A 20,100-nucleotide genomic window follows, 5' to 3' on the forward strand; every position below is an offset into this window, starting at 1 on the left:
CAAGTTTTTTTTTTCGAATCTATGTGCAGTTCTAATTTTCACATATACTTCTGCTTGAAAATTTAACAAAATGTCTGTAAATTTAAATATATCAGGATGTGATTTATAAAAACATTCGTTAAATTTCGAGTGAAATGATTCACATGTATAGTAAACATCTGACAAAAATATTTAGAACAGTATTGAAAAGTTCCATCTACATACAAAGAATCTACATTACCCAAAAAGTAAAGTTTTGTAAAACAACTAAAAATTGCGGAATTATTTTTCGTAGATAATAAAAAGTTTTCACCTGTATTTGTTTTTAAATTTAAGTTCACTATAACATTTGTAGAACTTCTTCCTGTGACTTGGGCAATGCTGGTGTGGATTTTCGTCTTGCAGCATAGATATTTCTTCGAACGCAAGAAATGTTTTTCGTTGTTAGCGGTAAATTGCTGAAATTTTCCTTCCTCAATTCCTTGTGGACAATCTTTAAAGGTCTTTCACATATATCTTCTACATCTTTCCTCTTTGTAGAATTACTAAAAATTTGCCGCTCAACGTGGATATCTGGAGCATCATTATGCTCCACCGATGCTTTTTCAAGAATAACGTAATTTTCATCACCTTCCTTTGTGTACACTTTTTGTTGACACCCTTTTTTGATGCATCGCCATCTAACTTTTCCATCTTTGGAGACATGGGCCTTTGAATATTTATATTCATTAATTATTAATAAAAGTTCTCCCCTTTGACCAAACATAGTCATTGGATTCGCCATTTAAAAGTTAAACACTAACGGACAAAACCGGACACTATACCGTAATACTTGCAACTGAAGTGAATAACTGAAAATATTTATATTCTTACTTTCAACTATAATCAAATTTGGAATTTCCTGTCATTAAGGCTTAATCCCCAACTTTCTCGGTGATGGGGCAGCAGGTACTTGGGATTAATGGGCCCAGGTAGTTCGTGGGGCAGTTAGATAACGCCGTAAAAATGTGTTGAGTACCTACAGCTAATTGTTTTTCTTGCATCTGTTGTGAATGCGTATATCTGAACGATGTCAACTTATATTAGAGTCGAATTCAATTGTATTGTCATGAATTTCTGTGATATAGGTAAGATATTTGATATATATTTACTGATTGTTTTGGTTATTATACCAACTGCATGCTCATGTCGTTTCTTTAATCTTTAGCTACAGGTCATTCCTGTTTTTTTCTGTTCGTGAGGGTTTCTTCTGTAATATAGTTATCACTGATCATGAGAGGACCCAGGCATATGAAGTTGTTTACATTTCAAAATTGTAGTTCTCTAAGTTGGATTTTTGTCCAGTGTCTCTAAGTTGTGTTTTTGTCTCAAGATTTAATATTGTGCCTCTATATCAATACTTTGGGTTTCTCTTCTTCATTGTGATACCAAAGAATAGTCTTACATATAATAAATTAGGCAAACACTGTTGCAATAAGTGAATTGCAATTCGTTATTAATTACATGATTTGGTAAATAAAACTAAATGTAAATAGCATATTAACATAATATATTTAAAGTAACTATGTACATAATAATACATAAATTATAATCAAAGAACTAATAAATAACTACGCTTGCAAAGCAGGACGATCCTGTTTGGCACTCAACTTCTCATTTGTGAAAGCATAACCAGTTCCACCCTAAAAACAATATGAAATTATAAAAATGAACCAAACCATTAATACCGAGACTTACCCTTTGCATTATAATAATGTCTTTCTTTGAGAGAGCTTTATTGGTCAAGGGATGAATCATATCTTTCTTGATGATCTTTTGCACACATTCCATTGTTACAACATCACCCCTAAAACAAAATTCAATATAAAAATATAACATAGTAATGAGAAGAACTCCGCCTGTGGTGACAAATGGGTGGATCGAGTAGCTCAGGAGTCACCATTGCCGGTCCTAAGCCCGGATAAAGGAGGAAGGTTAGGCAGTGGGCTGACAACCCACTCCCGGAAAAAACACACTGTTACGAAACCTGAACATTTGGATTAAATATTTACAGTCAAACAGATCTTGAGAAAATCATGGGAACACGATATTGATGTTCACAACGTGTTTGTAGACTTCAAACGGGCATACGACTCAGTCAAAAGGAACAAACTATACTATATATTGGCTGAATTGGCTATACCACACAAGCTAATAAGACTCATTAAAGCCACAATGGATGAAACTCAGGCATGTGTACGAATACAAAACTACCGGACAGACTTTTTCAAAATTTCGCAGGGACTAAAGCAGGGAGATGGGCTGGCCCCAACATTGTTTAACCTGGCACTGGAGTATGCGGTTAGGCAAATGCAAACTGGACGAGGAAACCTACTGACCAACCGAACGGTTCAACTGGCCGCTTATGCCGATGATATTATGTCAGACGAGAAGAAATATAGTCCCACAAAACATTATACATGAAGATGACATTGAAACGGTTGGAAAGTTTACATACCTGGTAGTAGAAATATATGCCGACGGATCAGAAGATGGAGAAATACGGAAAAGAATAACGCAGGCAAACAGAGCTTATTTTGCCCTCTCCCATATATTTCGGTCTAAAAGTGTCCACCGAAATACAAAGATGAGAATCTATAAAACTTTAATTCGACCAATAACATGCTATGGCAGTGAAGTCTGGGTCCTGAAAGAAACATCCAAAAACAAACTCGACACATTCGAAAGGAAAGTACTGAGGAGAATACTAGGACCTGTGAGGGAAAACGGAATCTTCAGAAGTCGATACAACAACGAACTTTATCAACTTTATAAGGAAGCAGCCCTGTCAGACTTCATTAGAAAACAAAGATTGCAATGGGCCGGACATGTGATAAGAATGGGAGAGAATAGGCTACCAAAAAGAGCACTGAATGCTAGAATACAGGGAAAGAGGCCGGTTGGAAAGCCAAGAAAGCGCTGGGAAGACACAGTAAACAGCGACGAACAAGCCCGTTTAGGAATCCGTGTATGGAGAAGAGCAGCCACAGACAAGCAAGGGTGGAGGCAAAAAATAAAGGAGGCCAAAGCTCAATTTGGGCTGTAGTGCCGTAGAAGAAGAAGAAGAATGAGAAAAACCAAATATCTAAAATTTCTAACGTTGGAACCAAAATTTTGATGACAACCTAAATCTGTGCCTTCTACAATTTGCAAGGCAAACGAACAATAAATGAATAAAGACTAGGGGGAATTTAAAAATGCATTCTACAGCATGTCTATTTATCTAGGTAAAAATCCAACGAATTTTGATTCCTAGTACACAAAATGTGAGTAAAACTAAGAAAATTAAAGACGGTTAATATTTCATTCTGTTTCAGAGGCAACCACCATATGTTTAATGTATGTACAACAGATGGTGTGGTTGCCTCTGAAACAGAACGAAATATTAACCGTTTTTCATTTTCAATATACAGTGATGAGTGTGATAATAACCAGCAAAATGATGCAAAAGACGTAAAACATAATGAGTTGTGAAATAAAAAGAAAAGAAACTAGTAAAGGTGGGAAATTATCAATAAAAACCCATAAATTCACATTATATTGATAGCTTCCCACCTTTAGATGTATCTGAAGAGTTTGCCAATGAGACAGGAGAATTTTATAAAATTCTCCTGTAAAAGTTTGACTCTGGTACCTCTAAAGGTGGGAAACTATCAATATAATGTAAATTTATAGGTTTCTGTCGATAATTTCCCATCTCTACTAGTTTCATCTCTTTTTATTTCACAACATATTATGTTTTCCGTCTTTTCCGTTATTTTGCCGGTTAGTAGCGCACTCATCACTATAAAATTTAAAATTTGTTATGAAAATATGTGTATAAATCAATCCTGTAAATTCACTAACAATTCCATAAAATAGATACTTACGTTGGCTTTAGAACAGCACAAGGAACTGAATTACTTAATATATCATGTGTAACAGCACACATGTATCTGTTTTCTTTGATGTGTATTGACTTCTTCTCATCTGGATCGTTGACAGGTGTAAACTTCACATTTACTAAGTCCTTCATCTTCAGGGGTTTCTTAGATATTGGACAATAAACTATTGGATCCTAAAAATAAAAGATATTATTATTTCTTTTAAATCCAGTTCTGAAAGAGAGAGAACTTCTGAAAGGAGAAGACATCGTCAGATTTATCAAGGCACAGAGACTCAGATGGATGGGACATATAGAAAGGAGGAATCCAGAAGCCGTCATCAAGAAAATTTCCAAATGTAGACCTGTATCAGGCAGACCACGAGGAAGACCCAAAACTAGATGGGAGAACCAGATAGTGGAGGACCTTAAGAAGATGGGAGTCAGAGAATGGGTAACCATAAGCAAAAACAGCAACGAATGGAGGAAAATTGTAGAAGATGCCAAGTCACACAACCAATTGTAAAACGAAAATGTTCATGCGGATTGATTCACCGCGACAAACGAATCGGAAGAGCCCAAAGAGGGCTGCAATCACTTCGCTTCGATTACTCAAAAGAAACTTGATCCAACATAAAGACAATGGAATCAACAATTCTTTAAAGAACCTCTCACTTCAGATGATACAAATTATTCTCTGTGGAAACTAACAAAAAAAACTTAAAGACAACGAACAAATGAATATGCCAATCAGGAAACCAAATGGCACATGGGCTAAAACTGACAAAGATAAAGCTGATACTTTCGCAAATCATTTATGCGAGGTATTTCAACCGCATCAGAGGGAAGTTTCAGCTGAAGAAGAAGAAGATATTCATGAAGTCATAAACGCACCATATCAAATGGCTCCGCCTATTAAAATTTTCAAGAAATCTGAAGTAGAAGAAGTAATTGACAATCTGGAGAATAAGAAGTCACCTGAGTATGATATAATATCTAGTTTGGTACTAAAAAATCTACCCAACGAAGGTGTAAGCTTAATTACTTATATATTTAATTCAATATTAAAAACAGGTTACTTTCCACTCCAATGGAAAGTAGCTCAAATTGTTCTAAACCCAAAACCTAATAAGGATCACGCGGAAGTATCTTCATATCGTCCAATAAGCTTGTTGCCTATTATATCCAAAGTGTTCGAGCGGCTTTTCCTGAGAAGACTAAAGCCTACATTAGACAGCAACAATGTTTTACCTAATTATCAGTTTGGCTTTAGGAAACAACATGGTACCATCGAGCAAATTCATAGGGTAGTAAAAACTATCAGAAATTCGCTCGAACACAAAAATTACTGTACAGCTGCATTCCTAGATGTCTCTCAGGCATTCGACAAAGTTTGGCATGTAGGTCTTATCTCCAAGATTAAATCCATATTTCCTTATCCCGTAAGTTCACTATTAAGATTCTATCTGACAGATAGATTTTTTCAAGTCAAAAGAGGAGGGGAAATTACTAACCTGTTTCCAATATGTTCTGGAGTTCCACAAGGAAGCATATTAGGACCAACACTTTACTTAATATACACATCGGATCTTCCAACCACCATTAATACAACAATTGCTACATATGCGGATGACACAGTTATAATGGCTTCAAATCCTATAGCAACAGAAGCATCCGAGATATTGCAAAATCATCTGACTGAACTAGACAGCTGGCTTAAATTGTGGCGAGTACAAGTCAACAGTTTAAAATCCACACAAATAACATTTACTTTAAAAAAAGGTGTCGCGCCTTCGGTTTCTATAAATAACACTCCAGTCAACCAGTCAATACCGCCGTAAAATACCTGGGAATTCATTTGGATAGTAAACTTAATTGGGGCACCCACATCTGGAAGAAACGTCTTCAACTCGGCCTAATCTACAGGAAAATGTATTGGTACATGAGTAGGAAATCAAATCTTAGCCTGGAGAACAAAATTATGATTTATAAATGAATTTTAAAACCTGTGTGGCTATATGCAGCACAAATATGGGGAACAGCAAGTAATACCAACATTCAAAAACTTCAACGGTTCCAATCAAAAGTGTTGCGCCAGATCTGCAATGCCCCTTGGTATGTTACGAACCAGAGATTGCACCACGACCTACAGCTACCAACAGTTAGCGAAGCAATATCTGCTGTAAATTCTAGATACAAGACCAGACTATCCTGCCATTCAAATCCACTTGCCACGGACCTGCTCAACATTTCTCATGAAATACGATTAAAAAGACCTGACCCTTTAGACCTCTAGTACATCTGGACATTAGAGCAACAACAGAGTGCAGTGTCATAGTGCAGTGAAATAATCATGTTTGAGTTTTAGTGATTTTTTAAACTTTCTTCGTATTTTTATTCATGATCCTTAGACTTTTAATAATCATATTTCTATTTTCCAAACTGTCCACTATACTAAATTTTATCTATGTATTATGTTCCAAGTAATTGTTATGTCTTATTTTAAAATTATAATGTTATATGTCTTACTGGGTGCTCGCCACTGGGCGGCTTCCATCTGTGTTATTTTTCAATAATTATATGTATTGCTTATTGTTTGTGATCAGACAGATTGCAATAAACGTTGGATTTAAAAAAAAAATCACTTCGCTAGGAGTGTAGACGCCATGATGATGATGATTATTTCTTTTAAAACCTCAGAACAATGACATGACAATAACTACAAAGTTTTAATGGCATAAAATCTTACAGAATAGGGAAGAGCACAGATGAGAGAAAAAATCCACAAACTATTAAAAAACATATGGGAAAAGAATGAACTGCCAATGGGATTGAAGCAAGCAGTACTATGTCTTCTTTATAAAAAAGGAGATAAAGTGGAATGTCAGAATTATTATAGGGGTGTGGCACTATTAAATGTAGTATATAAGATATTAGCAATCCACATCAAAAACAAGTTAATAAGAAGTCTAAACAATAGCATAGGAAAATATCAGTGTGGCTTTAGAAAAGAAAGAGCACTATAGACAACATTGTTACTTTAAGGGAATTACAAGCTGAGCGTCATGATTATAATAAACCAACAATGGCACTCTTCATAGATTAAGATTTGATAGAATAAAAAGAATAGAAAGATATAAAGCATTAAAAGATCTAGAAGTGTTACCATAAATAATAAGAATGATAAAGTTAACACTGCTGAAAACAAAAAAATATAGTGAAGGTAAATAATAAACTAAAAGAAAAAATTAAAGAGAGAGGAGTGTGACAACGAGATCCATCATCATCATTGATAATATTATTATCACCATATTTAAGGCCATCGGTACATAATTCGCAAATATTTTACGGATATCCCTACTTTTTCTGTCTACACAGCAAATTACGTGTAGTAAAATTCACACTGGTATGGATATGTAAATATTACTAGAATGTCATTCTACTTGACAATGTCATCATTAACTTTAAAGAGATGGCTTTTGAATGTTCTTGGATAACTGTTATTTGTATAATTGCAAATTATTAATTCAGTTAATAAATGTGATAATTTTTTCACTAACTACAGTGGGTGATCATATTATTAGAGCCACCTAGTAAAATTCAATGTTTTAGAGGAAGGGTATATAACTGAGCTGAATCATATATTAATGGATTAGTTTCCACTTGGCTGTCTTGTTACACTTTATGAAAGTGCAATAAATAGTCTGACAATAGTGGCAACACGCATGTGTGGCAATGCGTGACTCAGATGCTATTGTTTATCAGTGCTGCCCAGCCTAGCGTGCAACTCGTGTGCCTATTATTTTGTATTCTGGGTGTTTAGAGTTATAATAAACTTTGCGAGTTTCCATTGCTCTCTAGTTATATTCTGACAGGCCTATACTATTTTTTGTGAATTTAGTAAAAATTGCGCGTTCGTTACACTAGTCGTACCAAAACATCATGGGAAATCCAAAGACATCTCAACAAGGAAAATAGCAGAAATAAAAACTGTAATATTCAATACTAATCACTCCAACAGAACCATAGCATCCATTTCTAAAGTTTCAAAGACAACGTGGACTGTATAAAGAACAAACTTACATACCATTCTATTGAAAATAAAAAAGTTACTATTGAACCAAGTGCTATAAATAGTGTTATTAGTATAGGTCAGGTTCAACTAAATACTTTGTTACTCAATATTAGGGGTATAAAAACAAATCATGATAAACTTCTTGTATTTCTTCAAGCTTATAACTTACAATGTTGTGATTTAATAATCTTAACAGAATGCCACAGCTTGTACTCAACTTCTCAGTGTAACATTCCAGGTTTTAATATTTATTATGATGATGGAGATTTCAATAGCTTTGATGGTATCTTAGTATATACTAAATGCAATTTAAATCCACTTATACATACAAACAAACAAGTTACATCTAAAATAAGTATAACAAGCTTAACACTAACTTTTGAAAACACAACTTTTGTTTTTAATATATGCTATCGCTCACCCAGCTCAAATGTAGTTAATTTTTTATCAGACTTGAATCAATATCTTTCTCAAAAAAATTCAAAAGATATTGAGTTGTTTTTAGGAGATATAAACTTAAATATTCTGAATGACACAGATCACATAGTCATTGAATATAATTCTATCCTTAATTCTCATGGCTTTTTTTCATTATATGAGGACGTAACAAGGCCAGAATCTCTGACATGTCTTGATCATATATTCCTCAAAACACGATTAAAGGAGAACTTTATAAAGGTAAGTCCAAATATAATTAATTATGACATAACAGATCATTTACCAGTCTTGTTGAATTTTTCATTTAATAAAAATATCAGTAGCAACTCTTTTAGTAACACAAAAATATATAAAAAATTAAACTATCAAAAACTTCTTAATCATGCAAAAAATGTAAACTGGAGAGAGATTTTGAACTATGCAGAACCAGAGATAGCTGCGGGACAACTTATAAAAAATATATCTGAATTAATTCAACTTTCTTATGATGACATAGTTCTTAAAAATAAGTTTAAAAAAATTAAACCTTGGATTACTCATGGCATTATTGTATCTATTAGAAAAAGAGATCAACTTAAACAAAATCTAAGAAGGGAATCCACTCCAGAAAAAATCATTGAATATAAAGATTACAGAAATAAACTAAATAAATTAATTACACAAACAAAAAATGATTATTATAAAAACAAAATAAATGATAATAGCAAAAATATTAAAAAAATTTACAATTTTATAAATGAGGCTACAAACGAAAACACAAAAAATAAAAAAAATGAAATTAAGTACATCAAGGTTGAAAATGATAATAAAATTGAAAATAACATTGATATTGCAAACCATTTTAATAAGTTTTTTACTGAAATAGGATTAAAAATGACCAGTAAAATTAAAAAACCACATACTCCATTCCACATGAATTACTCCTCTCAGACATCAATGTATCTTAAACCAGTCACAAATAACGAAATAATAAAATATATAAATTCCCTTAAAAATAATTCAGCACCAGGTAAAGATGCCATCTCTTCTAAAATTATAAAAACTCTTCACATCTATCTCATTGATTCTCTTGTTCATATAATAAACCTTATTTTTAAAACTGGTGATATTCCAAGTCATTTTAAAGTTTCAGTAGTGAGCCCTGTTTATAAATCAGGTAATAAATTTAATATGGAAAATTATAGACCAATAAGTATCATATCAAATCTAGGTAAAATCTTTGAAAAATGCTTAAAAGATAGATTAGTGTCATATTTAACTGAAAACAAAATATTATCTCCTAATCAGTTTGGTTTTACTCCTGGTCTAAGTACAGTAGATGCTATGAATGAAGTTGTGCAAGATATAACTATGCATCTTGATAAAGGGCAAAAATGTATTGCAGTGTTCCTTGACTTGTCCAAGGCATTTGACACAGTTTCACACACTAAATTATTGGATATACTAGATAAATATGGCGTGAGGGGTATTGGGCAGAAAATTTTTACTAACTATCTTTATGAAAGAATACAATATACAAAAATAAATGATGCTATCAGCGAACCAAGAACTATTAAAATTGGAGTGCCACAGGGTACAGTTTTAGGCCCAATACTCTTTAATATATATATAAACTCAATATTTAATCTTAAGATCAGGGGTAAAATCGTGTCATATGCTGACGATACAGTCATAATTTTTTCTGCATCTACATGGGAAGAAGCAAAACAGAAACTTCAACAAGATCTATTTTATATCAAAAATTTTCTTGATACATTTAAACTTCTTCTAAATGCTAAAAAAACTAATTATGTAGCCTTTTCTATAAATGATACAAATCGTCCAAACTTTGAAAACATTAACATACAAAACATTGAAGATCCTATTGAACAAGTAAATGTCATAAAATACTTAGGAGTATATTTAGATAAAAATCTTAAATGGGAACACCACATAACATACCTAACAAAAAAGATTAGGGCCCTTATGCATAAATTTTATCTGCTAAGGGAGTTTCTTGCAAAAAAACTGATCACTATGATTTATCAATCCTTAATTGAGCCTTTACTAAGGTATGGAATTTTGTTATGGGGTGGAGCATATGAAAACAACATAAGAAATCTCAAAGTAGCTCAAAATTCAATTATTAAAATAATGTTAAAAAAACCTAAACTTTTCTCTACAACTGAATTATATAATAATAAAATCTGTGACTTGAAAACACTCTATATTTCAACATGTTGCACATATATTCATAAAAATTTCTCCAAACAGACACTAATAGAACATAATTATCAAACTAGAGGTAACATCAAAAGAAGCTTAGTTTTACCACAGTTAAGTCGAGGAATAAGCCAACATTCTGTGATTTTTAGGGCACCCAAGTATTATAATTTACTACCAAACAAAATAAAAGAAATCAAATCCATAAAAATGTTTAATAAAAAGGTAGTTGATTGTATTATTGGAAACAAAACACAATTTGAATTGTAAATCCTGAAAAAAAAAATGTCCTTTTTTTTGATTTTGGAATTCTTAATACCTATAAGTTGGATTTTTTACATATTATTATATTATATAGATATGCTGTTTTAATTAGTTTTAAGTTTAAATTCCAAATAATTTTGATTCTCGAATGTGTTTTTTTTTTGTTACGTTTGTTTATAAGTAATCTATATTTATTTAGGATTTTTCTATAGACACACACAGATGTTTTCACATCTAGGTGTCTTTCTGTATATTATATTATATGTACACCTGGTTCCAAAAAAAACTGATACGACTCTTGAAGCGTATTTTGTAGAAAATTGAGCAGTGTATTTTGAAGGATAAATACTTAATATTTACATACTGTCAATGTCACTGCCAAATCTTAAAATTTGTCAGATAGCTTATTCTGTTCCACGGTTATTAGACTTTATTATTAATCTTTATTATTAATACTTTCTCCGCAACTGAGAATATCTTATCAACTGTATTGTTTTTAAACAATAGATGATAAAATAAAAATATTGACAGTTCAAAAATGTGAACATTATTGCATTGTGTGTGGCCTAAGTTTGGGCTGAAAACTGAAATGTATTACATTTTTACAAAATTTTGGAATATGTTTAATTACGTAGACCAATTTTAACAGTTGTTTTCAATACAGATTTCAATCCTCTACAAATAGTTTCTAATGTCTTTTGATGTCAAATAATTAGGGAAGCTGGAATTTAACAGTTTAGAACATTGAGTTAATGCAAAATTGTGACGCATGTCAAAATTCTCAATGTATTTTAATTGTATTCATTTTCTTCGAATCCTGAGAAAACTAATAAATATTTTTGAAAAATTTAAACTCAGAATGAAAGACTACATTATTACCGAGGGCTGAAAGTCCCTGAAAACTTCTATAATATTTATTTTAATAAGTTACAGGGCTGAATTGAATATTAATTTGTTTTGTTGTATAATCCACGTCTACAATAATTATGTGATCTATTTGATGTAAAAACTATCATTTAGATAGTTAATATAAAAGTTTAGATAGATTTAAAATAATATAAACATTTAGACCTTAATAATTAGTACAATTTATGAATTAACATAATATGTAATCAGTTGTTTGTTGTTTGTTTATTTTATTATTTGTATGTCATAATAAATATAATGTCAGATCAATCAAATACACTGCTCAACATGATCAAATCTTATTAAGAGTCGTATCAGTTTTTTTAGGAACCGGCTGTACTTAAAATTGTAAATTTTGGCTAATAAATTGAATTGAATTGAATTGAAACAAAAGTAAAATTTTATGAGGTGGCTCTAATAATATGATCACCCACTGTATGTATTCAGTGATTGTAATAATTTATATGTACAACAAAAACTAATACTCAATCGAGAAAAGAGGAAAAGTGTTAAAGTGATTTTTTAATAATATATTGTTACTATGGAATGCTTACAATTTTGAATATCTTTAACAACAAAATACTTGGATCACAGAATATATTATCCTGATGTATTCTCTGCTTGGATCTTCCACAAATAATACACAATAAATAACTTTTTATTAAGTTCACATCTTAAATCAATTATTTATCAAATACACTATATATCAATATTATTTAATCAACAACTCAAAATATTCCCGACGCCATGTCAAATATTTAAAATTGTCACTGATTGTCACTGTCTGACTGACAATATTCTATTCGACTGAGTGCGTTGTAAGACAAAGATAGATTTGGAAAATATTACCACGGACATTGTGTTCATTTTTTTCGAATCCTGAAAAAACCAATAAATATTTTTGAAAAATTTAAACGCAGTAATAATTTAGTCTTTCATTCTGCGTTTAAATTTTTCAAAAATATTTATTGGGTTTTTCAGGATTCGAAAAAAATGAACACAATGTCCGTGGTAATATTTTCCAAATCTATCTTTGTCATACAATGCACTCAGTCGAATAGAATATTGTAAGTTAGACAGTGACAACTTTAAATATTTGACATGGCATCGGGAATGTTTTGAGTTGTTGATTAAATAATGTTGATAGTGTATTTGATGAATAATTGATTTAAGACGTGAACTCAATAAAAAGTTATTTATTGTTTATTATTTATGGAAGATCCAAAGCAGAGAATACACTAGGATATATTCAGTGGTTCAAGTATTTTGTTGTTAAAGATGTTCAAAATTGTAAGCGTTTCATAGTAACAATATATTATTAAAAAATCACTTTATCACTTGTCCTCTTTTCTCGATTGAGTATTAGTTTTTGTTGTACAGTATAGAAATTATTACAACATTAAGTGAACATTACAACAGTAAGTGAAAAAATTATCATATTAATTAACTGAATTAATAATTAAGCCAATTAATTATACAAGTAACAGTTATCCAAGAACATTCAAAAGCTCTCTTTAAAGTTAATGATGACGTTGTGAAATAAAGTTTACATATCCATACCAGTGAGAATTTTACCACATGTAATTTGCTGTGTAAAGACAGAAAAAGTAGAGATAGCCATAAAATATTTGCGAATTATGTACCGATGGCCTTAAGTAGAAGTCAAGAAGTTGCTGAATCATAGAGAGGCAAACTGATAGGAACTACAAAAATTTAAAGTCATTGAAAATAAATGTAAAATTGAATGAAATTATGTGAAAATTGTTCTGTGAAATTTACTTGAAATATAACAATGCTTACTGGCTTTTCCAATTCCTTTTTTTCTGCACTGGGTGTTTTGGAAGGAACCCAAAAAGCAGGCAATTCTTTATCTCGCCCTAAGGCCATATTGGATATTGAAGGTCCAGCACCATCTAAATAAAGGATATAGGTAAATTATAAAGTAATATCTACAGAAAATATGAAAAATTTCAACTTCAACTCATCTAAGTAGCTGAAGAGTATAAACTTTTAAGTTATAAAATCAAACCACAAAATATGTTTACAGTGAAACCCAGATAAGTTGGCCTCCGATAACCTGGAAGTCCAGTTAACCCAGACTGATTTTCATCAGACAAAACAAACATTTATTCACTTTGACTGAGTTTTTTACCAAGAAATAAACAATACTGCATACAACTGTACGTAATTTAGATGTACTGTGAATATGTATTTCATGTTTTTGCAATTATAATGGAGTCTATCTGTAAGTATACCGTATTTTATTAATTTTTACCATATTCTCCTGCTAATCCGGATTTTCGATAACTTATCGAGGTTCCACTGTACTTCATTCACAAACTTATTTACTTCATTCACAAACTTATTTACTTCATTCACAAACTCTATTTAAAAAGCATATTTTATTGACATACCTGTATCCATTTTGACCAAAGATTTACTGACAATATTATCTTCGTTTTTGAGAAAAGATGACACTTGTTTTCCAATATGTTCAGCTTCTTTCTGAGCATCCTTTTCTTCCTCCAGTTTCTTTAATTTCTCGTACTCTTTTAACTTGCGGTTGTATTCGCTTTTCTTTTTTAAAACATACTCCAGTATTACCTCTTTATCAAAGAGATATCCATCTTTCCTAAAGAAAAAAAATTCACTTTTAAATGAAAAAATTCGCTGTAAAAAGAAAATGAGAGAGATCTTACATTTCAATTCTTTCAGAGAGGACCATAAACGCCCCTCTGAGAGGTAAAGGGTGTTTATGGTCCACTCTGAACTAATTGAAAAAGATGTTTCTCATTTTCGTTTTACAGTGAATTCATTTATATTAGTTTTACTCCTTTCCGAGTATATGGATCAAGATTTGGTAGGAATTTTGCCTTGATGAATAGACAGGAAGTATAAAGTGCCACTTTTAGACTTCCCTGTGTCTTCTTTCATTCATCATTCAGGTGGTTTGCAAGTAATAGAAAGCGAATGCAGGCATAACCAGAAACTGGTCCCAAGAGAAGTGTTTATTTCTCCATGTTGTTCACATTTAAATGTTCCATATTCTCCTTATTCAATAATATAATTATTATAAAATATTCATAATAAGATTGACTTTTGACTTACGTTATTACAGGATTTCTGCACGGCTGTAAGGATAATGAACAACAGTCAAAATCTTTCACTGAATCCTTGCCAAGTCTTTGAGTATTTGTGCCATATCCGGAAGCTTTAGCATCTTTTTTCTTTTCATGGTAAGTGTAAACAGCCCCAGCTGTACAATTTCTTGCATGTCTAGTCATTGCTTTATACTAAATCAATTAAGTACTTTAGTAACAACTTTGTAAACACAACCACTAACAACGAATGAATGGAATGAATCCAAAATTCAAAATGATGGCAATTGGCAATAATTTTGGATTAATTATTAATTTGGAATTTCCAAAATTCCAATCAAAACAGAACAATAATAAACACATGTCAACTTCATACGTCAAAAATGTTTGTTAAACATGTCAAATAACTGGCCACTACTCTACGTTTAATTGAACCAGTTGGACGGCCAAATTTAATTTCGAAATAGTTATTGAAATATATAGGACATCCTACCTAATATTGCAACATAGGTAAATCTTTGTAAATTAAGTACTCATGATTTTGAATACTCTTTATCAAGAAGAACAAAACGGTTTTAATGACTTTCAACTGTCAAAAGTATTTTTTTAAAGTTGGTGCTGGGCTGGTCTTAAAGTTGGTATAAAAGGCTGTCAATCTGTCTATTGTCTATCTGTCAATAATTCAATTCAAAAAATGTAGGTTAGTTTTGTTTGAACATTATCCAAATTACAGCTATATTTTACCTAATAATAAGTAAACAAACAAAAACTGAATATGCAAAATCAGCCAACATTTGGTTTTGGAGCTACCGGAGTTCAGCCGACTGCAGCACCCGCTTCTGGGGGATTATTTGGTACACAACCAGCTACCCCTGCCTTTGGAGCTGGAACAGGATTATTTGGGGGCACAACTACATCTGTAGCTCCATCGCTTTTTGGAAACACAGCTAGTACTGGATTTGGGGCTCCACCAAATGCTGGAATAGGAGGTTTTGGGGCTACTCCAGGAGCTGCACCCCAGGTAACATCGTTTTACAAGAGTTTTTATATGTAATATTGTGAAATTCATGTATACAGTAGAACCTCTTTATTCGCGGGGTATATGTGCCGTAAATACGCTGCGAATACAGAGACCATGAGTATGGGATGGTAATTTATATGGGATTATAGGGGATACATTCCTAGATGACGAAATAAAAAAGCAAATACATAAAAAAATAAGTTTCATTGAATTTTTGACTATACATATTGCTTACTTATGTCTTTTATGTAATTTTGTCTTGCTTGGCAGTTTTTAAAAACTCCTATTCAGAATGATATCAGCAGGGGCATTAGCAATTTGCCCTTTAAAAATAAGACTTTGTTCCATAGATGGATCAGTTTTCATAAAGAGATCACAAAGCTCATTTGTCATTCTTAAACAACGAACTGTCAATACTGATGGAATGGGCATGAAGCAAATTTAATGGGGCCAGGATGAGCAATAGTCAGGGAAGGAGGGAAGATAATCGCCATCTTTCATAAACAAAAAAATTGATAGTGGTAGTCAGGGTTGCTAGATTGGGGTATTTTCACACAATTTTGGAGTAATTTGAAAGCTTCTAGGGGAATTTTTCTAAGCAGAAATGGTTAAGGGATTTTGGGGGGGGGGGGAATTATGGAGGATTTTAAGTGTATCATTCATCTTCTATGCTCAGAATGTATTTTTAAGCATATATATTGATACCGATTTTTTCCATTTTGCAGCTAAACTGTGGGTTGTGGATATCTACAAGTAGATGGTAAATTAAATTTGCGAATGTACATAGAACTGTATATTATACTCTCATATAATCGAAGACGATAGGACCTATAAATTATTTCCAGGGCCCTCTGTTGATAAGTAGTATAATTTTGGTTTACTGTTCTCTGCATTTGACTACTAGTTTTTTAAAATGCGGAAAATATTTTAATTTGGGGGATTGGAGCTTTAATTTGAGGGAATTTCAGTGTCTAAGTTGGGGATTTATAAAATCACATCTGAAGGGTACAGGCAAAGAAGGTGCTATGTCAATTTTTGCAGAAAATGAGTTTCTGGTTCCCTCTGTTAGCCAGCGATCTCGACTACCATTCTATAAATCAATCACAGCTATAAACATGTTGTCAGGAATAACAACATATTTCAATTTATCTCATCAGCCTAAGAAGGTAGCAAGTCTGCATGGTCCCTGTGAAAAAAGTGCTATGTCATGTTGTGTACACGTAGGCTGATGCCATCACTATCATTTCAGCAAATTTAGTAAATAACGGAGTTTTTGTCAGTGCCTAAATAATTCGTAAACACCAGAGAGTCTTAACCTTTAAAACCATTTTTTCTCGAAACTTATTATTTTGACATAGCACCTTCTTTGCCTGTACCCTTCATCTGGCAACACTGGTGGTAGTTGTAGGTTGTAGGAATATAGTTATAGTTTATACGAGTGCAAGAGAAGCAAAACTCGCTTATTGCATGTAAAGGCAATTTGAGAAAAGTGCAAAAAACGTTTGCATTATATTTGTTAATAATCAATTAATATTGTTGGCGTCCCTTTAGAACATATACATCTCTAATAGTTTTTAACATATTTTAAAAAAATAGTGTAGATTTTTTAAAAAAATTAAGAAAAAAGAAAGCATTTAGCGAGTTTTGCACCAAAAAAATGATACAGAAATAGTTTGGAAAAAATTTTATTCACAAAGCAATTAAACACTTACTTATAATATTACATTAAATTTGTAGATCAATGTCACAAGGTTTTAAACCACTGCAGCCCAAAGTTAAACAAACAATTCAGCGCTAAATGGCGCTAAAACGCAACTTATTCAAACGGTCGAATCACACCAGTAAACACGTGAGTAAAATCTGATGCTGTGATTGGACGCCTTACAAAAAGAGAGTTTTGCATCGCACGGATCAATGCATAAAGCGAGTTTTGTATCAAGTCATGATTTTTGGGATAGCTTTTCGTGTGTTAAAAAATTAGTTTTGCTCCAAATACTTATGTAAAATAATAAGTAAATATTATACGAATAAGATGGCGTGCTTAACTAATTTTTTCAATTTTTGTCGATAAGCGAGTTTTGCATCTCGTGCACTCATATGTTCTTCTCTTTTTCTTGTGCCACTCCTATTGGAAATTGGAAATCATCAAGGCTATCGTGACCTTGTTTACAGCTGACCTAAAAAGTTAAGAAGAAGAATTTATTCAAAAAAAAATTAGGTAACCCTAATATACAGTTAAAATTGAGATATTTTATAATACGTATATACAATTTAAATTATTTGACAATAAAAAAGTGTTATTAAGATACAATATCCAAGTCATAATAATAACAATAAAACAATAAAACACTTAAAATATTCCATTACAATACAAGGATTAAAAATACTACATTACTCAAAATATTACATTAAACTACACGCAGTTAAAAAACACATTTAGAAGCCACATGAGACATTAAATACGATTTGCAACATAATTCTTTAAATTTTTCCTATACATGTTCAGTGAGGTCTTCAACTTGAGTTCCGTTGGCAACTTATTGAAATTATCAAAACCCTTATAGAGAAGTGAGTTCATAGCACCTGTAGTATTGGTTCGGCTGATGTAAATATTATTTGAATTTCTCGTAAAATAAGGGTGAATATCTGAATTGTAACTAACAAGATCGAGAAAATATTTAGGTGCCAATCCATGTACAATTCTAAAAATCAATATCATGGTCAAATATATTGCGATACCGAAAACCACTGCAAAGTATTCAACATCAATGTAAGAGGTGTTAATCTACTTGTACGTAAAATGATCCTCGTTCCACGATTCTGTAATTTTTGTAATTTGGCTAGTTGGTTAAGATTTAAAAGATATAAGATGGATGCACAAAAATCAAAATGAGGTTGGATTATCGATTTATATACAGTGATCCTTGACTGAAGTGACAAATTCTTAGAAATTCTTGTAAAGAAATACAATTTTTTTGCTAGTTTTTTACACGTATACTCGAGATGCTTGTCGAATGATAGAGTATTATCTAATTGAAAACCAAGATATTTAATTTGTGTCACTAGTTCAATTGGTTCCCCATCAATGTTTAACATTATATTGTTAGTATTAAGACTCCTGTACTTAAATTTAGATGTAACTATCATGGCTTTTGTCTTACTTACGTTTAATTTAAGTTTATTAAGTTTTAAGTATTTAGACACTGAACATAAAACGTGATTCATTTTGACAACCGCCCCTTCAATAGAACTATCACTACAAGCCAAAAGGGTATCATCAGCGAAAAGGTTAATAAATTCACAGTTCACAAACAAATTTATATCATTTAAATATAATATAAAAAGCAATGGTCCAAGTACCTACCCTGCGGTACACCAACATTATTACTGACAGTTTCGGATAATACATCAGAGATTTTTACTCTTTGCTTTCTGTCAGTTAAGAAGTTACTTAGCCAATTCAGAACAGCTCCATTAATGCCATAGGTTTTTAGCTTATCCAATAAAATGTATCTATCAATCGTTTCAAACGCTCGTTTAAGATCTAGAAAAACTGCAACTGTATAATTATTTCTATCTATTTCTTGTTTAAATTTACATATTGAGAGTTGAACAGCCGCTTCACATGAATGATTCTTACGAAAACCAGATTGATGATTAATTAAAATATGGTTCAAATCTATGTGATCAAGAATTTGCTCGTATACAACCGTTTCCAATACTTTCTCCAAAGCCGGTAACATGTTGATAGGTCTAAATTCGCTTGCCTTAATAGTATTTGTCACTTTAGGGATAGGAACAACTGTACTTATTTTTAAGTCAGATGGAACAATGCCACCATCTAGGGAAGTATTAATTAAATTTAAAATAACATGACCTATGGTTTCAAATACTTCTTTAATAATTTTACTACAAAGAATGTCTTGTGGATTGTACTTACTATCAAGAGAGTTAATGATGTGTCTTAGGTCAGAAAGTGATATTAATTTAAATTTTGTAAAGGGCATATATAAATTACTATTAACGTTAATCCAAGAATCTTGTAATTCCATACTGTTAACTATATCCTCTATGCTATTAACATAATACACATTAAAATTGTTTGCAATGTCCACCTTATCCTGACATACGCTTTTCTGACCATTAAACTCAAATTCTATATTATTTGGAAAATCCCGACCGTTCCTGTTAACTAATTTTTTTAAAGTCCTCCACA

General features: G+C 31.8%; 2 protein-coding genes across 3 annotated transcripts in view; one reads left to right on the forward strand and one right to left on the reverse strand.

Moving 5' to 3' along the window:
- Window positions 1–1,511: 1,511 nt before the first annotated feature.
- LOC114326930 (nitric oxide synthase-interacting protein homolog) lies at window positions 1,512–15,233 on the reverse strand. Its single transcript, XM_028275397.2, has 6 exons — window positions 14,874–15,233; window positions 14,180–14,397; window positions 13,566–13,678; window positions 3,888–4,075; window positions 1,717–1,825; window positions 1,512–1,661 (listed from the first exon to the last, which is right to left on the reverse strand). Exons 1-6 carry the CDS (start codon window positions 15,047–15,049, stop codon window positions 1,590–1,592), a joined length of 876 nt encoding a protein of 291 aa, XP_028131198.2. The 5' UTR covers window positions 15,050–15,233; the 3' UTR covers window positions 1,512–1,589.
- The window catches only part of LOC114326929 (nuclear pore complex protein Nup58), a 51,022-nt gene continuing 45,804 nt past the window's right edge, over window positions 14,883–20,100 (forward strand). Inside the window, exon 1 of one of the 2 annotated variants that reach the window (XM_028275396.2) lies at window positions 14,883–15,001. In XM_028275396.2, the coding sequence (XP_028131197.2) occupies window positions 14,999–15,001 (3 nt within the window). In that variant the 5' untranslated portion in view covers window positions 14,883–14,998. Of the gene's footprint in view, window positions 15,002–15,524; window positions 15,885–20,100 lie in introns of those variants that run through there. The other variant, XM_028275394.2, reaches the window with a different exon arrangement.

Source organism: Diabrotica virgifera, chromosome 5 (assembly GCF_917563875.1).
Source record: "Diabrotica virgifera virgifera chromosome 5, PGI_DIABVI_V3a".
NCBI classification, from domain to species: Eukaryota; Metazoa; Arthropoda; class Insecta; order Coleoptera; family Chrysomelidae; genus Diabrotica; species Diabrotica virgifera.

Excerpts from the sequence above, each read along its gene's own strand:
- LOC114326930 (XM_028275397.2), bottom strand. The coding sequence starts at position 15,049 with ATGACTAGACATGCAAGAAATTGTACAGCTGGGGCTGTTTACACTTAC. Across the intron at positions 13,679-14,179 it reads TTTGGTCAAAATGGATACAG|ATGGTGCTGGACCTTCAATA; the intron begins GTATGTCAATAA and ends TCCTTTATTTAG. Across the intron at positions 4,076-13,565 it reads AAAAGGAATTGGAAAAGCCA|GATCCAATAGTTTATTGTCC; the intron begins GTAAGCATTGTT and ends TTTTATTTTTAG.